Genomic DNA, 26,618 nt, shown 5'->3' with positions numbered 1-26,618 from the left:
TCAGCAAGCTGCGACGCTAATACGCATGCCACACTGTTCTGAGCCGTTGTAATCCCGACCAGCGTCCATGTCATCAGGATTTGGACTGTTCTTTCAGCACGTCTTTGGATATAAAATGTTTACATATCACGTGGATTTAAACCCCTGATAATACATTTCATTGTGACGATATGGTCACCGATTACGTCACAATAGCGAATTATACCAGATGTGGGAGATATCATTATACCAGATGTGGGAAATATCCTTATTACAGATGTGGGAGATATCATTTATCCTACTCTCCTACAGTGGAAGCCAGTTACAGATAACAAAAAACATCAACTAACCCATGACGTATAATTTTATTTCAACACGAGAGAAAACAGATAAACTACAATTTTATACATTCTGATAAAAGTATTGTTGTTTAAAATATAAAATAACAATATTTGCTATGAGCCATCACCATGGGTGACAGAACGACAAGGCACACAATAACAATACAGCAGAGTTCAAAACGCAGTTTCCACCACTGTCAGCAGCAGTCCGGGACTGACCACTCAACCTATATCACGTGTTGTCCAGCAAGACAGCGGAGGACCTACTCATGAACTACAACCAGGTATACCTCATAGGCTACAACTCTCTCGTGGAAGTCTCCAGCAGAGTAACATGTGTAATACATCATCACGCATTACAAGTGAAGTATTGCACGTCAACTAACAAATCCTGCCACAATACACCAGGCTGGTGAGCTGTGTACCTATCTTGAAGCTGGTTGGAGCGTCAGAGACAGACGCCCCAAGACGAATAATGGCGCAGGCTTTGTCATCGGTTAACTGCTAACATTCTTGAAGATATCTTTAAAATACTTGTTTATAACCTACGGGGCCGTGAAAGATAGCATCCCCGTGGATACACTTGGACATCTATACTTCATGATGACTCCTAGACATCCAGAGGCGCAGCTGTCATTATGGAAAAAGCCCGGGCTTACACAATTGCTGTCTTTATGTCTTTATTATCATCATCGATGATATAATTGTTATTATTTTTGTTGCTGCCTTTACAATATAACAATAACAATATTCCATAAACCGACTGTCACAATCTGCCTCCTCAGATTCCAGAGTTTCGCTGTCAAATACCGCCGGTCTCACCATATATGTGACAATTCAAAGATTATGCCGTGGTGTTCTCAGCAAGAAGCCCTTGGTCCATTCAGACTGGTAGGAAAAGTCAACATGAATCCTCCGCTTACCCATGTATAGTGTAGTGAGGTTCTCATTTCAGGCAGTTGATGGTGGGGAAGACAATGTAAAGATTTACACAACAAGTGGACATATATGAAAAACCTGGCACCGTGAGTTCCAGCCAAATAACGTATAATATGCAAGATTTACACAACAAGTGGACGTAGGGGAAGAACCTGGCACCGTGAGTCCCAGCCAAATAACGTATAATATGCAAGATTTACACAAGTGGACTTACATGAAAAACCTCGCACCGTGAGTTCCAGCCAAATAACGTATAATATGCTAGATTTACACAAGTGGACGTAGGGGAAGAACCTGGCACCGTGAGTCCCAGGCCGACAGTGGCTATGTCACACATCTAAACGGCTCATATGGAAAAATAAATTACATTTAAGTTCTCAACAAATTTAACAACACTAAATACTAAACAAGCACTGAGTATTTTAAATATGTAATAGATGACAGGTTATATATGAGCAACATCATTGTGTCCACAGGACAGGGTATGATATGCACTCCATTCGCCAGCTTTGTATCTAGCACATCACCATGGGTGTGATTCAACTTTGTTTCTATATCCGAACACATTTGATTCATGATGGATCGGGTTTCCAATAAAAACTGTTTGTCTTTAGGCAGAAACAGCATAACCTACAGCCAAACGGTTACTTTCAGTCAACACATTGTGAAATCATTTAAAGGGAATACCATGACGTAAGTGGGCATCACAAACAATACAAGCTAGGTATATAACATGAGAGGTAACCTTCATTATCTGAAACATCTAACTGATACCCATAATATACCAAGTTGTTGAATAAAATCCTTAAATGTAATACAGTCTTCATTCAGTGTACTGTAGAGCACTGAGTACAAGGCTGATAGAAGGCTCACAACAGCACTTGTCTTACCCCCGGAATGCTGACATCTGAATGGTTCACATGGAATACGTATCCAACTTGGAAGGGACATGTATCTCCGGCATGGAGAATAGATCCTTTACACCCGCTTCCAAGTCACCACAGCACAAATTAATCTGAGCTCAGCCAAAGCTGAACTTAAAACGCGCCGAGGCTAAAAATTGTGCCAGTATCCCTGTGTGTGTATGTTATTTTATTATCCTAGGCGCAAAGCCCAGCACTAGACGCATTACATCACAGCCTTGGCTACTGCTGATACCTAGCATTGTACGATTGGTAAATTAGTAATTTATAACTTTGACATATGATATGAAAGATAAAATCACTTTTCTGGCGAAGATTTATCAAGAGGACAAAGTGTCCTATTACTGTTTTCCATAAACATGACCAATAAGACGCCGAAATAACTGGGTGACTTGGCACATAGACAAAGCTCATTCACCGCTTCCTGTTGACATTCCTGTCTTCCATCAAAGGCAAACCATATAGAATGTATGTATATATACTAGAAACGGAAGGATCTCCCTGTCTGGCAGTACATAACGTCCACTGTCACAGTGTAGGTGCAGCACCATGTGTAACAACAGGCAGACGTGGTCAGTACACTGGAAGCTGTCTGCAGACTCACTGGAAGCTGTCTGCCAGCCATCTTGGATCTGTGTCTGGAGTCAGCACCTGCAGTACACATAGCGTTATGAACATCACCGTCATCACATAATGTACAAACAACATCACCGTCATCACATAATGTACAAACAACACACATAACGTCATTAACAATATCACTGTTATCACATAACTTCACCAACAATATCACCGTTATCACATAACTTCATTAACAATATCACGGTTATCACTTAACTTCATTAACAATATTACCGTTATCACATAACTTCATTACTATTCCAGAGTTATCAGTTAAGTTAAGATACTGTTGACAGCATGTACACCGGCTCCAGATACCTTGTATACAGAATTGATACAACAGAAGACTGCATGTTTGTAGGGGTACATGTTTATGCAGGTGTACCACCACCAAACATTTGACTTTCAGTGGCATTTAGGTTGAACTGAATCTGTTTTGGGGTTGGGCGTGAGGGGAGGTAATAGATGGTGTTGATGTTATTACATTCACACATACCCTAAGAACCATTTTCATGCTCAGCTCGGGGGTGATTCCCTTTAACTGTGTCACGAGGGGGTATGTTTGGTCAAGGACCATGTCAGGAGCACCAATCAATTCCTTGATGTCGATCTCAACAGTCCCGTACACTGTTTTGTTCTTGCTGTCTTTCACCTGCAGAAGACAAAACGTGTACATTTACTTTCTCTCAATAGGCGCTGGTTGACACTTTTCCTTTCACACTCACACACAGATGCAGTTACTAATTCGCACACTGAATCAACGGCTGTATATAGAAACTAAGAAACATAATTTATTTATATTTAACACATTTATTTGATACGAAGCAGTCAGCCAATTAAACAAATTAAGGTCGGTCTCTCCACATACGGGCTATGTATTCAGCTTCGAATCCCCACATGGAGTACCCAATTTATAAAACCCATCTCTTGAGTCCGATGCCATATTATTGCTGGAAACGGAGTAAAACTTCAATCAGTCACTCACAGGGTCCTCATGTTGTCGCAAATTGCCTGGTATTTAGCTTTTGCGCTATGCACACACACAGACACACACACACACACACACACACACACACACACACACACACACACACACACACACACACACACACATACACACACAGACACACACATACAGACACACACACACACACACTTACACACATGAATAATCATTAAATACAAAATGTATAATTTACTCAAACATCAAAGTCAACATCCATCGTATTTTCCCAATTTGATTTGTGGTTGCACAGTCAAAAAAAGTCCAACCTTTAATGAAAGCATCTGTTTTTCTGCGCACGTAATCAGGAACCGGAAGTCCTGTTGCCATGAAGGTTCGGGTGCCGCAGCAGCTTCAGTGCTCGTGAACTCCTGGTCCATGAACGACAGACTGACAACGGGAGACACATCTTCGGGTTTCTGATCAGGTTTCTGCAGACAGTTGTTGAAATATAAACAGAAGATGTAATGTCATCCAGTGGGAATAACTAAATGAATCAAATCCGCCGTTGTAGTTTGAAGAGTGGTTTTGGTTTAACGTCATCATATATGTCGGCTTGAAGTGATGCAGGTCTCACACGGCTGCTGCTATATTGTGAAACACATTATCTTTGGAGCTGACAAGTCAGGTACATAATCAATGCAAACCTGGGGACTTCAACGTGCAACGAGATGTATTGCTGGGAAACAACTGGGAGGCAACCCTGTACAGCGAATCCACCCTGAGCAGAAAGCATGTGGAGATAGTTGTGTGAGGAAATCGTTATGTACATGACTCCTCTGTTCTACGTCTGTGTTGAGGACGGTGTACTGACCAGTAACCCTTTATGAACTGACCAGTAACCGGTTCTGTACTGACCAGTAGCCCTTGGTGTACTGACCATTAACCCATGGTGTACTGACCAGAAACCCATGGCGTACTGACCAGAAACCCATGGGGTACTGACCAGTAACCCATGGTGTATTGACCAGTAACCCTTGACGTATTGACCAATAACCCTTTATGTACTGACCAGTAAACCTTTAGCCGAGTCAACGCAGACCATCAGAAGACACCGCCGGCATTCTCGCTCCTATAGAACGCAAAAAAAATAATTTAGTAACATGGTGTATTCAACGGATGCATATATGTAAATGTCGTATAGAAGGAATACAGTGCACAAGGCATATAAAATCATCATTTAAAATTCCTTAATTGTTCCACATATGGAGATTACGTGCCTTTAATGCAGTGTCCTTGTGGCGTGATTGACCTTTAAGGCCTCACTATCCCTGCTGACCACGTCCGTCTGTAAATAACCAGCGGGTTCTTTGTTCCAGACGAAGTATCTTGTATGATATATCACTTTATCATTCCACAATAAGACGCCGCTTACGTAATGGAGCCCATAGCATTTTACGATGTAAATGAAAAGTAGTAGTTAATTATGAAACGCCAATAAAATGCCTACGTTCTGCAGCATGGATGGGTCGTTAGCCAGGTAAAACCACTGGAGCGCCAGGTTGATGCTGCCTTGCTCTCCGCCCTCAAGGGGCAGCCACTGTAAGGGAAGTAAGGGTTTGTTATTGACAAAGCACGTGATCGGTTGGCTTCAAATGACTGTGTCGTGTGGTTGAAACTTCAGAAGATCGAAGGTCTATGTTAACACTACAACATAAACAGGACTGTGACTTGAGAGACGTATGTCCCATTACATCCCATTAGTTTGGTGTTGTTATTACTGTAGCGTACCACCCTACCTCATCGACCTTCCCAGCCTCTATCACACGAGAAATCTCAACCGTAGCTCTGTGGAAGGAAACAAACGGCCACCTTCATTGTTTGTTTTCTGTCATCGGCGCTTTGGACACTATTCAAGTTATGTTGCGTCTAATCTGGACGAAACAATTCGGTGATTTACAGTGTGAGCATCGATCTACACAAATGCGATATTATGAATTATTAATCACTCGTTGAAGATATCACTGTTTAACAACCTGGATGCCGAGTTTTTTTTCAGGCGGACATTTTCGTAAGGTTTGAAAAGTGAACGTTGTGCGAGATTTGAGCTCGCGTGGTACTGGATCTGCGTACGGCCATAAAATCGCACAGAAATGTAGAATTTCCTATCCGTTGGTATAAATATAACTGCGGCTACCTCGGGGGCTTGAGAAACACACAGTGCTAAAAGGTGTACAAAACTTTTGTGTGTGTTGAAAAACAGTAAATTTCTCCGTTTCTTATCGTGCATCAATAAAAGCACTCTGCTACGATTTTTTTTAAATTTGGCATCTTTACGGAAAGTGTGAGCGAAGAAAATACAGCTTGACATAAGTGTGTATGAAATGGATGTATGTGCTAATGCATAACGTCATACTCACAAAATAAAAAATGACCTGCAATAAATGTCAAAAATCGATTTTCTTCTATGACGTCAAACGTCGACAGAGAGGTCATGCACGTATATAGATAAGGGGGCATAACTCAGGACAATGTAACTCAGACCACATGGAGAAAATTTGCTGTGGATACGGAGAGTATATTTTCGTTATGTTTTGTTCACAGTGAACCAAACTATTCCAATACAAAGTTCCCCAATGTGAGAGGATACATTTTGGTAGTTTCACAATTTGTAAGAAAAGATGCCAATGTACCACATCAAAAAGGAGGTAATAGCGATCTGGATGTCCCTATCCGATACATAATTTAGTTCTTAGATTCCCATATTCTCCTGTTTGTGTAGATGCATTTTGATTAATTTCGCATCATTATTAACGGAGTAACAGACACATGTAAATGTAATGAAATAACTGAAAATAATGCGACATTTTAGTTGACGTCACGGCATGTTTTGTGAATTTGGTAACGTCGGAAAAAGACGACTCTGGTTGCTGATTAGTATATATCTAGCCTAATTTCCACTCAATGTGTAAAAGATTTCGGCTTCTGTGTCAGAATTCCACAAGTTTTAGCCAAAATATAAAATGAATGGTTTTACCACTGAAATAGTGTCCTGATATATCAACAATTACACGGTTTTACTACATATCTTATTGTGAGCAACACGCGCATCTGCCTAGCATCAATCGTGTAAATCACAATTTCATGACACCTGAATATTCATTGAGTATTCATTTAGGAAATAGACTTTTCTTCTTATGATTATGAAATTATTTCACTTCATAAGTATGCAATGAAAGGTACAAAGAGATCGCTTTTTTCAGTACAGAAGTATTTGAATATGGACGTAAGGCTTGTCCAAATTAAGGCATGACCTGGTTTATATATTTTTAACAATAAAAACATATAACAATACACAGATGGTCAGAAGAATTCTGATTACTTACATCTCACATTTATGTACAAAAGATCCCTGAATCAAGGAAAAAGTCCTCGCAAAAATCCTGTGTACCCTTGTCATACATCCATTTCATATACACTTATGTCGTTCAGATATCAAGCTGTATTTTCTTCGCTCACACTTTCCGTAAAGATATCAAACTAAAAAAATCGTAGCAGAGTGCTTTTATTGGTGCACGATAAAAAACGGAGAAATTTACTGTTTTTCAACGCACGCAAAAGTTTTGTACAACTTTTAGCAGTGTCTATTTCCGAGGAAGCCGCAGTTATATTTATGCCAACCGATAGGAAATTAAATAATCTACATTTCTGTGCAATTTTATAGCCGTAAGCAGATCCAGTACCACGCGAGCGCAAATCTCGCACAACGTTCACTTTTCAAACCTTACGAAAATATTCGCCTGAAAAAAAACTCGGCATCCAGGGGGTTAATAATGTTACAAAGTTACACATTGTGTAATAACGTCGTGCGATGCCCTACGTATGACGTCAAAGTTTGTTTACAGTTATGAGGTCACAACGCTAATACATTTGTTATTAGATCTAGCTTGATTCGCGGAAAGCTGAGTGTCACCACATTCGTTTAATTCTTAGGAAAGAAGTACTTTGCTCTATATTATATCACTAGTGTTGTGTGAGTAATAAATAACACACTAAACTATGTCCCGTTTTACACCATATTTATGAAACTCGTGAATGGTATCGGTTTTTAACTCGCTGGTGCTCGTTAGATACCAAACTATTCACTCGTTTCATAAATATGGTATTGCACGGGACGTAGTTTGGTATTTTCTATATACATCAGCTAAAGCAGCGAGGCTGACCACCCCATCCTGTTAGCGGTCTCTCTGAACAGAAGACCTATGAAGATCCGGGGTAGAACAGGCCTTCAGCAACCCATGCTTGCCATAAAAGGCAACTATGCTTGTTGTAAGAGGAGACTGACGGGATCGGGTGGTCAAGCTCGTTGGCTTGGTTGACACGTCATTGGTTCACATTTGCGCAGATCGATGCTCATGTTGTTGATACTGAATTGTCTGTTCCAGACTCGATTATTTTACAGACAACCGCCATCAAATTGCTAATTGCAGCGTAAAACTAAACTCGCTCACTCAGTCTTTGAACAAGCAATGTCGTCTCTTATACTCAAAGGTCACTGCAGACTATCATCAACCCGGAAGTGAAAGGCTGGCGGGTCATGTCACGTTTCATACCGTAACTAACACAACAAAATATTTGAAATTACGTGTGAAAATTGTACAAATGAAATATGCAAATATATTAAGGTAGACAATATTTGCATTGATGTAAGCGCCCACTGAATACTGAATGATGTTGAACTGTGATGGTACTGACTTTCCCAGACTGTCGTCACTCCCGAATGTGTCCTGGTCAAACACTCTCACCACCAGATGCTCCTCGGCCAAGTCCACGAGAGCCTGGAACAATGAATACAGTAAATGATCAATATGCCCCATTACGCTATGGCCGTTGCAGGTGACTTGACCCAGGGAATTTCCGGCGCTCTGCACATGCATTACAAAGAAGTAAACCTAAGCTCTGGCAAACTGAAGCGCAAACTGGGATTGCGCAGCATAGAGAATATGACAAGTCTTCTTATATGCGAGCGGGGCGAGCAAAGTCTGGAAACGTAGTTCCCTCGCTTGGAATCAAAAATATTTTCATTTTAAAAAAAACCCCAAACATATCGCCACCATCAAAGGTACACTCCCATTTCCTCACTTGGTTGTGCTCTCAGATTTCATACTCCAGGTTTAATAATTACTCATGTGAAATATGTTTTATTCAACATTTTAAACGCCACACGTGGTATTCAGATCGTTCTCCGCCTCCATTGCCCCTACCAGCTTACGGAATAAATCAGTGACGGAACAAGAATAGGCAAAAATTAAAAAGAAATACCATATTCCCTATTTGTATCATGAACCTGTGGGAGTTTATGTGTCTTATCTGTCGTCTTTATTGTTACAATTTTCGTAACATTTATTCTACATAAAAACACTTCTGGCATAATGGGCGAATGATGCAGGGGAGGTAACTGTAAGTATTCCATGTGGAATAATACCCTCCTGTTCCTTCACTCCTTTGAACCGGGAGCTGGTGGTGGCTCGTTTTCGGTCTGACAAACGCTTCTGTAGCTTGATCGTTGAAAAAATGCACATTTTATACTCCGTTGACCCCTGTAAAGTACCCTGCGTACCACTTACCTGCTGATTTTATTTCCAGTTAAAGCTTTCAAAAATGTTACCGTCCATTCTCGGACGAAGTCAGGACATATGACCGGAAGAAAACAAATCTCAAGCCACAGACCCGCACCAAATAGTAGAGCATGTCCATGACTGGATATTATAGATGCACGTTAAAATAGGTGGGAATAATAAAAAACGTAATCCAATCAGAGATTCGCTCTGCTCCTCGGTGCTGGTTTGTAACCTGAGATTTGTTTACTTCCGGGCATATGTCCTGACTTCGCGCGAGTCCGCTTAGAATGTTGAATAAAATGTTTCATCTGAGTAATTGTTCAAATTGTCCGAAATGTGAGAGCACAACCAAGTGATGATGACGATATTTTATTTTGACATGAAAAATATTTTTCAAACCGAAGCGAGGAAGGTACGTTGTCAACCTTTGCTCGCTTCGCTCGGATGTAAGAGGACTGATAATTTTCTCTATGCTGCGCAACCCATCTGCGCTACAGTTTGCCTGTGATCTAAGGCAATTATCCGTCATTGTCAGGTAGTTTAGAGAAACTGTATATCCAACATAACATGGTATTAATCGTGGAGAAATCACTCAAATCGGTTGATCCTGGAACGTCGCTAAAACAGTACTAGGGATATCCCAGTGGAACACCAACTTACATCAAACTTCTGATCCCACTTTCCGTCCTCCGTGTCCTCGAGTGTGACCGTCTGGAACGTCTGGTCTCCCACTGCAGAACAACAGTGACCCTTCGAATCATTTAAAAACTAGGCCCCCTAAGTACTTCGCGGTATTTCTCCTGACCTTAGTAAGATGGAATTCCTTCAGATTTTTTCAAGATTGGGCAATCGACGTTACATGATTTTCTCAAGTCACTATTTAATTCAGTACTTGACACTGGGGTATTACCACATTCCTGGAACCTGTTCAAGTCAGGATGTGCAACCGACCCAAACAACCATAGGGATATATCACTCCGAAACGTTTCAGGGGAAATAATGACACCAATACTGGATAAGCGCCTACGTTCGTGGACAGATTTGAAAGATATTTTAACAGAGGCACATGCTGGGTTCAGTCCCGGATATGCTACTACAGACAATATATTTACCATCCACGCTCTATAATCCAAAAATCGTTCAAAGCCTAAGGGGTGATTCTTCTGTGCCTCTATAGATATTAAAAAGGCCTTCGACTATGACGATAGAGCCAAACTCCTATACATGGCACTCAAGTCAGGTTGCCATGGAAAACTATACAATCATAATATGCATTCACCTGTAAACTCCTGATAAAGGATGGTAATTGTAAAACTCATATGTTTTCACCAATCCTGGAGTACGTCAAGGCTGTATTTTGAGCCCAATACTTTCCACCTTGTTTATAAACGAACTTGCTACAGGAATATATAAATCCTGCAAACATGGTGTGTTCATATCGCAAGATATTGATGATATTATGATGTTACTATTTGCTGACGATGTCATTATGGTTTCCTATACAGTCGTTGGTTTTCAGCAACAACTGAACATTTGACGCTAGGTTTGTATTACTGGGGGTTTGAGAGTAAATATTGAGAAAACTAATATTATCGTGTTCAGAAATGGAGGGAGTGAAAAGGGATGTGATATGGCATTACATGTATGACAATACAAGGCTGAAATGTGTTACGTGTTATAAATGTGTGGGCTTAATGTTCTCACCCAGACTAAACTGGACAACAACCTGTAAAGGTTTATCTGCTCAAGCATCAAAGGCTGTGTTATCTTTTGTACGAGTTATTCAAAAATAATTTTTATTTGTTTCAATACTGCTGATACCTTATTTGACTGTAACATTTTACCGATTCTTTTATATGTGTCCGAAATTTGGGAAACTAAACATCACCACTGTATTGAAAACGTTCAGGGCGCATATTTTAAAGTTTCATGAATTTGGGAAAGTATGTTTCAAATAAGGCTGTAATCGGGCAAAGTGGTCGCTGCAATATATTAGTTCTCACTAGATTAAGAGCAGTATAATTTTGCTTGAAATGATTACAAATGGATTCAAATAGGTACCCAAGGAAAAGCTATATTTTCCTAACGTTACAAGATTATTATGGTAAGCTCAGCTGGGCATCAGAGGTTAGACAGACTGGATTTTCTCATGTGTGGAAATGAATGTAATTTTTTACTTATTTGTAAGCAGCGTCTTTCAGTTTTCTTCCAATAATGGTCTATGTCAATAATTGATTTAAATTTTTTAGAACACTATTCTTCACATAAATCTTTGGTCGAATCGGAATTTTAATTATGAATCTACAAGATAAATCGTTACTTCGGGCGTTATGTAAATATAGAATTGGTTTTCATGATTTCAGGATTCACTATTTACGCGAATCCAATTGAGCACTCAGTGATAATAACGAATCCATCTGTAAGAATTACAATACTGGTACTATCAAAAGTGAATATTTGTGTCATATTTGTATGAACCAAGTATTCAGATTTACGAAGAAAGTAACTATCATTTTTGTCAACCCCTGTAAGTGAAAAACAAATATTGTCCAGTGTATTTAAATTCTAGGAATGTTCATGTCAATAAATCTATTGCAATATATTTAAATCATGTTTTCAAAGCAAGAAATGTCACCACCGCGTACATTTAAATGTATCAAGTGTATTTGTACTGGATATCTTTAGGCCCGAAATACTGGATAATCTGGTCTGAATCTGAGACCTTAGTACTTCCGGTGACAAACAACATACACTTAACATGGATATTATATCCCCTCCTGCGTATCGCAAGTTGGGGCGCGCTAAGGGAGACAGACACCGGAGGTAATGCCACAAGACTTACAGTCCCTCTTACTTCTGAAATGTTTCCCCATCTTTAATTTCCCATATTTCTTTCATCACACCTCGTCCTGAGAAACAATAATGCAAAATTTTATCGGTACAGAGTAGAATATTTACACTGATCGCATATACGACAGAACCGAAGAATAAGGTAAATTTATTCACGGTAACTAAACATACCTTTCACCTTCACATAAGGATCTGAATCTCCAACAAGATCAGCATCCATGAGATCCTTTGCCTCCTTCACGTGTATTGCCAGCACGCCCTGTATGTGAAGAAATAATTCGTATACAGTAATAACAGAGCTGAGAAACACTTTGACAGAAGCCTTGAATTTCTTTACGACGGAAGGCAGGATGGCAAAGCAACTGTATCTTGATGCGAGAACCTTGTTCTCTTGTAGAACGTACCGCAGCAAGAGGATTCGTAAGTGTGTGTTTGATCACCTTTTATTTCATAGAGCTTGACTAAATGCGAATACAGAGAATGAATCTGTGACTGAAGGGAGAGCAACTTACGGGGTGTATCTACTAGCGTTGACAAAGTAGCTTAATGACAAGGACACCGTAACATAAGGAACGTACCCACTTGCGTAGACATCGTAACTTGGGGTCCGTACCTACTTGCCAGGACATCTTAAGGTGGAGAACGTACCTACTTACGTAGACAACGTAAAGTGAGGAACGTAGCTACTGACGCGGACAAAGTGGAATGTGGAATGTACCTACGTCTATGGACAACGTAACCTGGGAAACGTACCTAGTGATGTAGACTGCGTAACTTGGGGAACGTATCTTCTTGGGATTACTTAGCTTGGGGAACGCACCTGCAGACAAAACAGCTTAGCTGTGGGGGCATACTTACACATTGTTGTAGGGAAACTTCTGGAGACGTACCTGAGGACGAGGACAGCGTAACTTGGAGAACTTGAGGCCCTCTCCAATGGTGTACTCTATTCTCTTCGGGAACACCATCAGGTCAGAGAGTTGACGCAGAATGACGGCGTGAAATGCTTTGCTGAGGACAGACAGACAGCAACAAGGTAAAGACATATCCTTAGCACTACAGAGTTCTCATCCGAATAATATCAACGGGTTATCATCTGGTCTTCGAGGTGCCATATAGTCATTAATTACATACATACACAAATACAAATTGAAGGGCCCCTGTTCCCTGGAACAATATTTCACTCACGTGTCCATGATGTTGGCAAGGTTGGTCAAGTCGAATTCCAGAACCTGCAGGACAAAATGTTCGCAGTCCTTCACAAGAAACAAACACTTCCCTTTCACTTATGTACATATGGGCCTATATTTTCGAAGCTCTCCTAGGGCTAAGATAGTCGCAAGTGCCATACATTAACATTAACTTACGACTATCTTCTAAATCTGTGACTAAGACAGTCATGTAGAAGACTGCCTTGCTGCCGAAACTCAAATGCTCACACAAAAACTTACGATGATATATCTGAAAGACAGCAAGAGCATTACGTATAGACACACGCATGCATATGGATGCAACCGCCTTGAAACAGCCTTGATGTGTTTAAGAAGACCACTAGAATCTGAGACAAGATACTGTCCAGCAACATCTTGAAACACAATTTTCCTATGTATGTGTATCTGGCTAGATCAGTTGTTCTAACCAGGTTATTTCCGATACCCAAATGTAACCTTGCCTTACCGGGTTCGTGATGAAGAAGGCGGACACGCCCGCAACAATGGGTGCAGCACCGAGGAGGGGCTTCAGAATCACGCGCAGAGTTCCCAGCAGCTGTTGGGGGAAACAAGGTTACAGAGCGTGTTCTCTATACATTTTGCAACAAGCTGAGCCATAGCAGAGAATTCAACAGGAAGCCAGTCTAGTGAACACAAATCACTATTTGATGAAGCAATGCACTGAATCTATATGTGTGATGATAAATCTCAGTCGTCATATTCATGTGATGTGAAATGTAGTCAAACACTGTTTGTATAGTCTTACAGCAGGAAGACTTCATTGACTGGCATTCTAGTAGCAGAGGAGATGAAGACTGAGGAGAATTATGATATCTATATACAACATCTTCAGTCTGTTTAGTCGATGTTTCGGCATAGATTCTTGACAACGACATTAGAGTCAAAGAGGTTGTATACCCATGAAATCATCCTCATTCTGTACAACAACCTGGTGTCAAGAGAAGTACAGCCGGAAGTTACCTTGATGTGTTGGATGCCTGCAACGTTGGATACCAGCAGGTCGACGTCGATGTCAGCATTGCCGTCGTAGCTGAAAACACGTGGAAAGGCATGGTGAAACTCACCTTAACTACGTCAAATACATACTGACCGGGAAATGGAGACACGTCATACAGACATGACCAAATTCTACCATCTAGTCATGTGACTTTGGCAACCCATGTGTCTGATTTTGAAGTGATAATGGAAGGACTGTGATCGTGAGCCTCCCCTGAAAACCCTTTCCCTTTCGTCACAAATGCCAGGTTGTATACCATTGTCCGGGGATTCCTTTCACCGGGTACTGAGCTGTTCGTACGTCGCTGAGGTATCCCTAGTGCAGTGTTAAAACATGGGAGTTGAGGCTAACTTTACTGAAGGTTGATTCGTGAAAGGAAGCCCACTATGTTATGTCTGATTATTATAAGTTTTGTTAATAATGGTCTGTTTGCGCTTGTGCGGAGAAGAGTCTGTCTCTACAGGTCAACTTATGCTCAAACAAGTCCATCAGTTGGACATATCAGCGGATCCACAGACATTCAAGACCCGATACGTTCGTCCTAATTGAACATCCTTCTGCCTGGGTAGATCAAGACGATAGAGTTAGTGAGTTAAAGTATGGTCCGTTTAAAGTACTGTAGATGCTATTGACACTGATACTGCGGCCTCACCGGAGATCTAGGTCCATGTATATCTGGCCGCGTCTGATGTTGTACACTTTCACACCCTCCACCCGCAGCGGCTGAAACAGGCAGGTAACTGTCATCTGACAAACAGTATTTTTATTTTACAACAGTGTAGGGTCACAAAAATTATCATGACTCACTAACTCGACCCAATGCTTGGGAAATCCATTTTGAAGCAAGGCTTCACCAATCACCTCTTAATCCACTGTAACAACACCATACCAGCTTTTGTATATTTTATAATTCTCCTATATCTGATATCTTTTAATTGTATGTACATGCTTAAAATCACCGCACTGGCTTCATGACAGTTACTGGACTCTATATCTTGTTTAACTGTTAGTTAGCATCCACCTGACGAAGGGGCAAGAAATAGCCAAGAAACGTAGTGTAAACAATAAAGAAGTTGACAGCATTTTGTCGTATTCTCACTAACTCACTCAAACCCTCAACCACACACCCCTTCTAAATCACAACAGTTGGCTTTGTATTTACTTTTCATATTCCTCTGTCTGTGACAAAAACTGACCTTGGTGAAAACAAACTGACCTTGGTGCCCATGTCAATCTTGCTGAAGCTGAAGGAATCAGTGACCGCTTTCTTCACTTCCGGCTCCACTTCCTTCTTGAAGATGTCTGCCATGAAGTCTCCGACAAACGGCCATAGTTGCTGGATGATCTAAGGTATACAGAGAACATCTGCAGGTTTGTTGGGTTTCAAACATTACTGCAGATCCCGTTCTTTGGAACGTTTTGAAAAGCCCTTCATTGTGAGCTTAACGTATTTACCATTTAAATTTCAGTAACAAAACGTTCACAAAACACAGGGATCCTTCCCGCCTGTGGAAGTTATAGATATGAAGGAAGTTAGCACAAAGGTTTCTAGCGTTAGAACCAAGACCCATTTCCTGCGGAGATAGCACCTGAACTGTCCTACCTTGTTGAGCCATTCCGCCTGATCTGTTTCTGGGAAGATAACCTGCAACAAACACACAGATGATGTCACGTGGACATGCTGATGATCAGTGCAGCCTTCAGGTACCAGCGATATTCATCGGGGCCGCCATGTAGCTGAAATACTGCGGAGTGCCGTGTTAAACAATAAACTTTCCGTCGGATTCAAGTGTTTCGATGTTAGTGAGCAGAGAAGCGGCAGTAAAATGGCGAGAAATATAATGATAGTAACAATAGTCCACCTCTATAGCACCACTCAAGGATGGAATGTTACTGAAAGCATTATAGTTTACCCCTAAAATGTCCGGAAAATATTTACATGTACGCTGGCAATTCTTTTTTGCTGTAAAATGATTACAATGGCCCTTTTTCGGTATATTCTATAGAACACCAACGAAAAAGTGAGAGAAAGGGGAATAAAATACTGTACACTAAGTGACACCAAACAGAATGAGAGGCGCAAGATACATGCTAGTTAGTGGCACACGCAAGCAGCACTACTGAAGGTGTTACTACTACCCTTAGCCAAACTTAGCCGAACACTATACAGTATTAGTGAAGAGACGGCTTAGTGCTAGACAGCTCTACGTTAGCGGAGCAAGATTATGACCCTTACACATCAAGAAGTATCAGTCTCGTCAGTTTAGGATACGAACTCCAAAAAATAGCGCCTATGTTCACTATGGAGCCCCTTTGTCAACCTTAATTGGTAAATTAATACGTTTCCGTCATTTAAACGAAACCTTACAAAGGACACACGTTTATCTATAACATTTTTGTCGCTAAAATGACCTGACTGCAGAATCGGTTAACAAACATTTCTCTCACTCGTTCGCCCTGAGCCTAGCGCTGAGCAAGGTCACGTAGCAAACATGACAACATGTTACGCACCTGCAGACACTGAGCCCCGGCCACACATGGACTGAGAATGCATGTAGAGGCATTGCTATTTTGAAATTTAGAACCTCAAATCTAAACCTTCCGATCTAAACTGGTAGAAAGAATATGTAGATTATGCAACTGCAACTTAGTTGGGGACGAATTCCATTATCTTTTTAAATGTATGTCACTTAATTCTTACAGAAATTCATTCATCCCCCCAAAAATATCACAGTTGGGCCAATTTATCATCTCTTAGCAAGGTTATGTCGCCTGCCAACTTTAAACGTACCAAAGGTTTGTCACTTTTTGTTTCTCACTTGTATGAATTGTTACGTAAATGACTCACCATCATGACGCATGTTTATATTTATATTGTTCGAGTTGCCACACGACTGATGGGATCACCATGGTGACCGGCATTGAGCAGCTGATCCTGTGTATCACAAGCAGATACAATAAAGACTTATCACACATCATGTCATTTGGTCCTGACTAACAAGAGGTCGATATAATGAACAATGATACATATTTGTGCGATGATAGTCTGACATGTGACACTTTGGAACCAACCCATCCTCACTTTATTCAGTGTCACATCAGGAGTGACAGGGGCGCGAGAAGCTCCATGGTGTACATACCCAACTACCTGCCTTCAGTACGGCCTTGGGGTAAAACTAACATGCCCCAAACGACGTTCCAACCGCTGTGCTAAGCATTCAAATGCGCCGTACATAGTCCCTTTGTGTTTCCTGCCCTTTGATAAGTCACGTCATCGACGTTGTGAGCCATATAAGCATAAGTCTAGTTTGTGAACATGAGACCCACACTGACTGGGTTGCCGAGGGTCGTCTAGGACTGGGATCTTGTTGGATTGTCCCCCAACAATCCACTGCCACCACGTGACTTTATTGATATAACCTACTGTTCAACGACTGCACACTGAATTAGTTTGTGACGTTTCACATCGGTGTGGTCCCATCTAAACGAAACCAGTCAGTATCGATGATTGAGCTGCGCCTTTAACTATACTACTTCACTCGCACTAGAGGCAGATTTGACCCCGCAGACATGCACTCAGAAGTACGTTCCAACACTGTATCAATATAAACATTCCTCTTATATGTAACATTGCATTAATATAAGCATTCCTCTTATATCAGAATCAGCTCGAGAGGTGAAATCAATAAAACCCAGTACGTGACAGGATCCCCTAACCGCGAACAGCTGGTGGCCTCGCGTGCAGCGTCTGTGACAGCGCCGCAGTCAATACTCCATCAGCCCAGGCACATTCAGCTCTGATAGCCTGTTTGTTTGTTGCTCAACGCAACTCTGAACAACATTCCTTTCATGTCAGCTGTCTGCAAACATGGGGTCCGGATCAGACAATCAGTGACATAATCACCACCACCACCACCACCACCACCAGCAGCAGCAGCAGCACCCACCTGGGATACGGCGACAGTCGTCAGCCGAGTCAATCACAGCGCTTGTCTCCCCATACGACAATATGGTCATGCCCCATTGTCACTTTAGAGGTACTGGGCGTCTTGTGCCAGAAGCAGTAAATGTATGCATCTACCTCAAGGCGCAAGGAAAGAGGTAGTTTCAGTGCTAGCAAGATTGGCATGGGTGATCCTGCTAACAGATTCCTGCCAGTAGCCTCTACCGTCATTATCCTACTCAGTGCTGCCCAATTATCCTCATTACCTCGCCCAACACATTGTATTGACTGCATCTTAGACAACACAACAACACACAACAGTTGAACATGGACTTCATAGTGAATACAACATTATCTCAGGTCAACGGAAACCCCTTCTAACTTATCGTCTGACTCAGACTGAATATAAATATCAATTTTGCAGCTTAATGCCTTAGGATTAACGCCTCTTTCCATAATATTCTTACCGCGCGCACAGAAAGGCAGGGGACACCAGAAATGGTTGTCACACAATGTTCCAATGTAGGGAATTAAACCCGGTTTTCCCCGTGAACAGGCGAAGCGTTAGTCATGCGGCCACCCCACTGCCCCTCATGCCCCTTAAGAGGCACACACAAGGCATACTGGAGACCAACCCTGCCAGCATGCCCCGAATGGTGAAACATGGCCAGCATCAAGTAATTATGCTATATTGTGGAAGGGTGAATGTCCCTGGTGAATGTAATCACAACAGGCATGTGCCGATTGGCTGGCGTCCCTGACTTATGTAACGAGACCCGGGTTACAGTCGACAACAACACGTCATCGCTCGCACTCTTGTAACATGGCTGTTGCCTTGTTGACTCCATGGCAACGGGTTCCTGCAAGTCACGTTACAGACAGAATCCTGACGACGCCATGACGTACTGAACTGACAGTACTATTACACTTGTTTGATACTCTGTGTAAAGTCTGATATATAATTATTCTCCTTCGGTTTCATGGGGTACCTGCACAAACGGAACTGACAATGATTTTACCATGATTTCAGTAAAGCGTAAACGTCAATTTAAAATGACAGTGATCAAAATGTTCCAAAGGTGGGCCGTCACAGTGTGCACACATCACACTGAATGATATAAAGACTACATAAATATACTTTTGGGAAAGTGTACCACCTAAAATTCTGGTTTTCCGCTCACGAAACTTGAACTTTGACAAGTTCATTTCTCCAGGGTGGAAGAAATTCATGGAACATGTGAACATGTAAACGTGTAATGACCATCAATAACATAACAACACTTGTCGAAGCTTCTGCATCTACGAACGATGTCAGTCAGTAGACGGTCAAACCGTCCCAGGCACCTAAAGTGCCAACGCACAACCGGGCCCTAGACAGAGAACAGCGATGACGACCACGTGCAGATGGCTTGGAGCTGATAAAATTGTGGCAATATGTTTCTATTATTACAACATGTTTTATGAAAATATGCAACAAACAATCACACTGTTCAGGTACACCCGTAAGAGATGCATAACAATGATATATTGAAAAGGAGACTGTTCATTGGATACATGTTTTATGACCATGCACTATCACTCATACCAAATTGATCGATCAATAGCGCGTAATAGTTATAGCATATAGAGACACATGTTTCGCAGAAGCACAATCGTTAGCAAATTAGTAAATTACGAAAGTGTGTCATGAATATTGTTGCAGACTGGTTAGTCATCGTTAAGTTATGCTGACAATAACAAATTAATTTGTCAGAATATGGCACACGTTTCTCTCTCTGAATGTCTGTTTACCAATGTAGCGTAATGGTGTATCAGTGCTGCTCAGAGAATACCTTTGAAGTTCGATGGAACGGCCAGTCGGGCTGTAGTTTGAAAGTCAGTCAAATAATGTGCATTTTGAAACGCTGTCAAATGGTGTGCCCTTTCAAATAATGTTGATGCCATGTTAATGGGTCGTTGCAAACCGTTAGACGTGAAGTCTTAAACATACTGGCTTGGTCGCCAAGTGTTCCTTCAATCTGTTCTGCAATATTGTGACCGAATGAACATGTTTATACCCTTATAAGAGAAAGAGAATGAGAAAGGGTGAGAGATGATGACGAGGATTTATGATACTCAGTAGCAACGTATCGAGAAATCAATCCGAGGATTGTGGATACATGAATTCAATCAAACATAAAACAAATTAATATTTACATACAGGACAATGTCATTTACAGTTGACATTTGACTGAGTAATATTTCAGTATCCACCTCACTTATCTGCAGGAGTAGGAGGGTGGTAAATTCTAGAGTATACTTAAACAGTTAAAAAGTTTCATCTGGTGGTTGACAGAGAACTTTGTACACGTTCACTTACACGTGCAGTTTTCACAGCCTGTTAAATACGGCGCACTTCAAAACCTGTTAAATAATTAATATGTGTGGAAATATAAGTCGTGTATTTGTAAATAGATACATGCATGAATCAGAACCTGATGACACACGACCACGGGAGCTGCACAGGTGCACGGCATTGCTGCAGCATCGTGCAACCAACTGGCAACTCCGGCATTGGACTCACAGCAAACACCGACTACATCTTGAGCTAGAATATGAGGCATTGCAGAGGGGTGATGTCAAAACAGACCTCTATGTGTGAGTGCGTGTGTGTGTATGTGTGTGTATGTGTGTGTGTGTATGTGTGTGTGTGTGTGTTATATTCAAACATTGCAGAGGAGTGATGTCAAAACAGATCTCTATGTGTGAGTGCGTGTGTGTGTATGTGTGTGTATGTGAGTGTATGTGTGTGTATGTGTGTGTATGTGTGTGTGTGTATGTGTGTGTGTGTGTTATGTTCAAACATTGGAGAGTGGTGATGTCAAAACAGATCTCTATGTGTTTGCGTGCGCATGTGTGTGTGTGTGTGTGTGTGTGTGTGTGTGTGTGTTATCCCAGACATTGCAGACTAGATATGTCAAAACAGATTTGTGTGTGTGTGTGTTGATGTCAAAACAGATCTGTATGTGTGTGTGCGCACGCGCACGTGCGCGTGCGAGCACGTGTGTGTGTTATTCAAGACATTGCAGAGTGGTGATGTGAAAATAGATGTGTGCGTAGTGCATCAGAATCTAAAGAAAAAAAGTAGGGGAACCTGAACTTTGGAGTAGAAAGAAAACCCATTGATGAACGTTACAATGACATGTGCATGTAGCATCACTTCCCGTTATTACTACACGCAAACACAATGCATGGGTCGCACGTGAACAACGTGGGAGTCTCCTACACGTGCGTGGGATGTCATTATGAATCTTGACGTTTTTCAGGCAGGTATATTTATATATTGTCAGCCATTCAGGGACACATATTGCAACCAGTCTGCCGTTGTCTACGTTTTGGCGACTTCACCAACAGCAATCGATCGTCTCCGGACCGCGTGTCTGTAGGTAGCAGTGACCTGTAGCGCGAACCCAGAGTCAACCCAGGTGGTAGAGGAGCATTTTGGCTTCCTTGGTTGACATTATCGACCGGCTGAACACAGAAACTGTCTGATATCGTATTTCACGACCGTATATCCATGTTTCCGGTCATGGCCATGTTTCTAACGAAGCCAACGAACGTAATGAAATCCGACGTAACCAGTCATGTTATGTTGATATTCTAAAGTGTTATTCTTCTATCAGTAACGTAGTCCGAGTTTACACAGCTTCACCACACCAGTCAGCAATGCCAGCAAATGTCTGCAAATGTCTGCAAATGTCGTACTGATATGACAAAATCAACGCGTGAGTGAGTCAGTCAGTGAGACAATGAGTGTTGGTTAGTAAACAGTGTGTTAGTTGTTCCCTGTCGGTTTACACATCATCCTTGTATCAACCGGACATTCCTTAATGTAAGCGTTAACTGGCTAATGAAAGGGTCATGCGATGTTAAGGCGGCAATAACAAAGGCCGATGAGAAGCACAGTATAGACTTCGTGGCAATATACTGTCAGTGTGAGGAGATAAAAGCAACAGCAGTACGATACAGTCTAGGGTCACTAGGCTCACAACACATACGGGGCAGTTCAGCTGGAACCTTGAAACTAGTCATTATATAAGCAAGGCCGACTTCACAGACGCGTTCGGTCCAGGGTTATACGAAAGAAACTGGTTTTGGATATGGAACTGACTAAACTGTTACTTCGGTTTGATATGACGGCCATATAAGTGCATAACACGAAGACAAATCCAGAAACAAGTACATTCACTAGCAGTTTTGTCCAACCATTCGTTCATTACTATTCACATGACATAATCCGTTGCCAGCACTGTAGTACTGGAATGTTACTGAGCAACAAAGAGTCGGGAGTTGACATAATTGTGGGGCACAAGTTCAGCATCCAGCTACAATGACCAGCGTAACTTCAAGCATCTTTTGCACGTCCAAACAGAGTGTTACAAGCCATGCCCTGCCCCCACGTCCTCACAGTTCCAACTGAACTCCCCCTATACCCACACTCCTGAACACGCCACAGTTCGGGGCTGAAGGGCCAGAATCCCTGCCAATTCCAAACTTGCGGTGGATTTCGACGATCAGATTCAACCACCAGTCCATTAGACAACGCAACTGAAAAACCGGAAATCTAGTAAACCCAGGTCGATGTAACGAACTGTATCCCACACGTATGGCCGTTGGTAGATTTGATTTATTGTAGTCACAATCCTACAGAATACGTTGACAGCTCAAGAGCATGGACACGCCTCAGTAAAAACATTTAAGTGATTCATGTTGTATGTTTTCAGGGAGAGTTTGGTTCCTCAGAGCTTCACCCCGTCGTAACAACTTGAGAAGGGGGTGGGGAAGCCTGAAGGTGTTGCGCGTGTCTGATGCAAGTGTTCCACGTGCACAGATTGTTTCAAACCGACGAGCACCGTGCGTGTCTCAGACACACTACAGACACGTGACTAGGGCAAACGGGGATTCAATCACAGACTTCTGACACCACGCAAGGAGGTATGTCTGCACGACGTATCACGGATCCTCAGAAAACTGGGAAACCTATGATTGTCCGGGTTTAATGCAAGCTCGTCGACGCCTTGGAACGTTCATTTTTGAAACTGGAAATATTGAAATGTATGCGGACAGACAGAATGTTTGATTTGTGTGAATGGCTATGAGGCAACAGTATGTCAATATTCATAATAGCATAGAGTCCTGCATAGGCATGTAGACCAATCATACCGCGGGGCTTTGTGTCATGACAAAATATATTAGTGTGGAAACGGCACAACTGAAAGATATGTGGATAAAAGACGAACATTATTATTCCGTTCAGTAGGACTGTTGCTAACGAAGCTCAATTTTCACATCAGTGGAGGTACAAGAGCACCTCCCGTTCCCCGGGAGACGGGTGGGGGTACAGGAGCACCTCCCTTTCCCAGGGAGACGGGTGGAGGTACAGGAGCACCTCCCTTTCCTCGGGAGACGGGTGGAGGTACAGGAATGACTGATAAAGACGTTGTAATTCAGCCCTTATAGAAACCATTTTACAACCATTTTTTTCTGAATAATAATCGGCCCTCGCTAACAAAGTTAGTAACATGATCACATAACAAAACGAACTCTAAAATGAGGTCAGTGCATCGGACTGCACGTAGTGTGTCATTTAGTCCATATCCAATTTCTAGGTGATGGATTAGCCTTTCTAAAAAGACACATCAAAACCTCTCAAAGTTTAAACTCGTCGACATATGGGAAGTAATAAACAATTGCTATGTACAATATAATACATTTCCGCATATCTGAAGGGTTCCGTGGCCATAGGATATTTTTGTCACCCCGTGTGTTCTTTGTTTACGAAGTGTATTCTACTCCTCTAAAGTCCACAAACTCGTGAACAACCGGATTACAACTTGTCTTCAATAGCCCATGCTTGAAACATGACACCTATTCCAACTGCGTGATGCGATGCTCATGATGTTGATCACTGGATTGTATGGTGGAGAGTCGATTATGTACAGACCGTCACCATACAGTCGGGCATTGCTGAGTGAGGCGTTAAGCAAACCAACCAACCTCAAAAACCTCGATACATGTTACAATGAACGGATGTGATTTGATGTCGACTGAAACACCCATGCAAAATATCATTTTTCTCAGTAGATCTTTCCTTAAAAAATCACTTTAACCTGCCATTTCCAATAACTGTAGCGCAATTTTAAAGACCTGCATTCAATGCTGATACGTCTATAATATCCCAAGCAAGTCTACATGCCCGAGTCGGTCGACTGCACTCTAAGCGTTCTTCAATGCAGCAGAAGGCGGCGGGCGATTTACATCGCCTATGAAATGCCTTCGTTACTAGCCCGTGTGCTGATAGAGGACTAAATTGTTACCAATCACATCTAGATTACACCAAACTCAGTTTGAAATACACCACATAACAATATCGCTAAGATACACTCACCACCGCGGCCATGTTGCAGTCGGAAAGTCAGTCAAGTTGTTATGGTCCGAGGGGAGGAGGTGTAATCCATATTGAAGGCTCATGAATATTCACACAGTCACGTGATCTCGCGCAGGTAACTCGTCGGATGTTTGTAGACGCACTAGATATACCCTATCCCTGTCATTATGTATATTAGTTTTAATAATCAATAGTGACACACACTGTGACTGACGACCAAAATTAGAATATATATGTTTTGATAGACGTCACGTGCACGCTATATATTTACTAGGCAACCGTTTGAAATCGACCACACCGTTATAGGTATAGAACTGACTTTTTTCTGTGTTGTGACTTTATCTTATTAGAGGTAATAATGGGGTAAATATGGGAATAATTTTATTGTAGTGACAAATTCTGATATAACGATGGGTCATCATATAATGGTGGTTTGGATGGACATTCATGTTTGGATCGCTAACAAGGGAATTATGTTCTACTTTCATACCAAATATGAACTCATTTATCATAATCTGAGCTTTTCTCAAGGAATAAATAAATGTTCAAGTGTTTCTTTTTCTGATTTGCAAAATGTACAAAGGTTATCGTCTATCAGGCATAAGAAACGACGTTGACGGATGATAAGCCTTACACTGATACGATGATGGGTGGGTTTATATTGGAAATTCCGTGTCTTGCTGTGTATTAATCTATTGGGACAGGACATTTTCTTATATGTGTGCATTCTACACACATTTAGAAGTATAAGATCTTGAAAAGAACAAACTCCCTCATCATTACAAGTCATTATTCATATAAATTTACAATCTATTGATCTCATAATGTTCCGAATATCTTATAATTGATATTTGATTTGTTGTGGTAACCGGGTTATCGTCTGAAAGTTCAGTGCATGAGTTGGGTATGAAACTTATCAATCGGAAATAGGAAATGAAATCACCATTTAATCTGAGGTCGTATTTCAAGATATTGATGTCTTGAATCAGTCGTTAGGTCCCGAATACATCTTATTCCACACTCATGTTTCAAAATAATTGTACGAATAGAAACTCATGAAAGGGAGACTTCTGAATTCGCCAGTAGTCCTTATCTCAGAAGAAAATTTAAAAGCCGTTCACATACATACCCTTGGCATTCGGCATGTCCATAAATGACTAAGATGTTTAACATTTAAAGCTATAAAACTTACATGTTTTCTCATCTAAGGAACGTTTTCTAACCCAAGCACACACAGGTAATTTCAAAACCCACTGCAATTCCATGATATGCATTAGGAATACAAGGTTCAACTTACATTCACTTTCATTATAATGTTCTCTCTGTCTGTCTGTCTTTCTCTCTCTTTCTCTCTCTCTTTCTCCCTCTCTCCCTCTCTTTCTCTCTCGATCGATCGATCGACCAGTCTAAGTAAACTTAGTCTCAGTGTATTTCGTTACACTCGACCACTGCGACTCAATAGTGGAGCGTAACGAAAAGTACTGGGGATAAGTTTACTTAGACTGTCTCTCGACTTACGATCTCCTTTGTGTTTTGTAAAAGGAGCCCTGATCAGTTCCGACTTCGAGGAAATAGAAATCTGAAGGTTGAAATGAAATGACAATGGCCCATTGTTCTCTAAAACAGTGTGTAGGAGTTATTCACGATCAGGAAGCTACACTCTATGTACGAGGGTTGTCCTAACGTTTTAGGCTCCACTATATTCGTGTTGGAAAAGCGTCCAGTTTATTTTGTAGGAATCATTAGCAAAGGTTAACGAGATATTTGTCATCATATCACATTGGGGTGAAATATTTCTTTGA

The 26,618-nt window shown here is 41.5% G+C and overlaps 1 protein-coding gene across 3 annotated transcripts; it reads right to left on the bottom strand.

Moving 5' to 3' along the window:
* Positions 1–325: 325 nt before the first annotated feature.
* Positions 326–26,140, bottom strand: LOC137297779 (extended synaptotagmin-2-like). Of its 3 annotated transcripts, XM_067829723.1 has the most exons (18): positions 24,817–24,896; positions 22,866–22,976; positions 16,050–16,091; positions 15,663–15,791; positions 15,099–15,169; positions 14,410–14,479; positions 13,895–13,984; positions 13,406–13,449; positions 13,108–13,228; positions 12,389–12,476; positions 10,028–10,098; positions 8,502–8,584; positions 5,546–5,594; positions 5,257–5,346; positions 4,819–4,878; positions 4,076–4,237; positions 3,300–3,455; positions 326–2,833 (listed from the first exon to the last, which is right to left on the bottom strand). In XM_067829723.1, the coding sequence occupies exons 1-18, from the start codon at positions 24,826–24,828 to the stop codon at positions 2,783–2,785; spliced, it is 1,500 nt and encodes a 499-aa protein (XP_067685824.1). In that variant the 5' UTR covers positions 24,829–24,896; the 3' UTR covers positions 326–2,782. The 3 variants fall into 3 exon arrangements, with proteins under 3 accessions (XP_067685824.1, XP_067685826.1, XP_067685825.1); XM_067829725.1 differs by lacking the exons at positions 22,866–22,976; positions 24,817–24,896 and adding an exon at positions 26,114–26,140; XM_067829724.1 differs by lacking the exon at positions 22,866–22,976 and having other exon boundaries at positions 24,817–24,911.
* Between the last annotated feature and the right edge of the window lie 478 nt (positions 26,141–26,618).

The sequence above is a fragment of the Haliotis asinina genome, chromosome 10, assembly GCF_037392515.1.
Source record: "Haliotis asinina isolate JCU_RB_2024 chromosome 10, JCU_Hal_asi_v2, whole genome shotgun sequence".
Classification (NCBI taxonomy): Eukaryota; Metazoa; Mollusca; class Gastropoda; order Lepetellida; family Haliotidae; genus Haliotis; species Haliotis asinina.
The sequence above is the reverse complement of the archived record's forward strand: the minus strand, read 5'-3'. Positions and strand labels throughout refer to the sequence as shown.

Excerpts from the sequence above, each read along its gene's own strand:
- LOC137297779 (XM_067829723.1), bottom strand. Across the intron at positions 15,170-15,662 it reads AGATTGACATGGGCACCAAG|CCGCTGCGGGTGGAGGGTGT; the intron begins GTCAGTTTGTTT and ends TGCCTGTTTCAG. Across the intron at positions 5,347-5,545 it reads AGGCTGGGAAGGTCGATGAG|TGGCTGCCCCTTGAGGGCGG; the intron begins GTAGGGTGGTAC and ends CTTCCCTTACAG.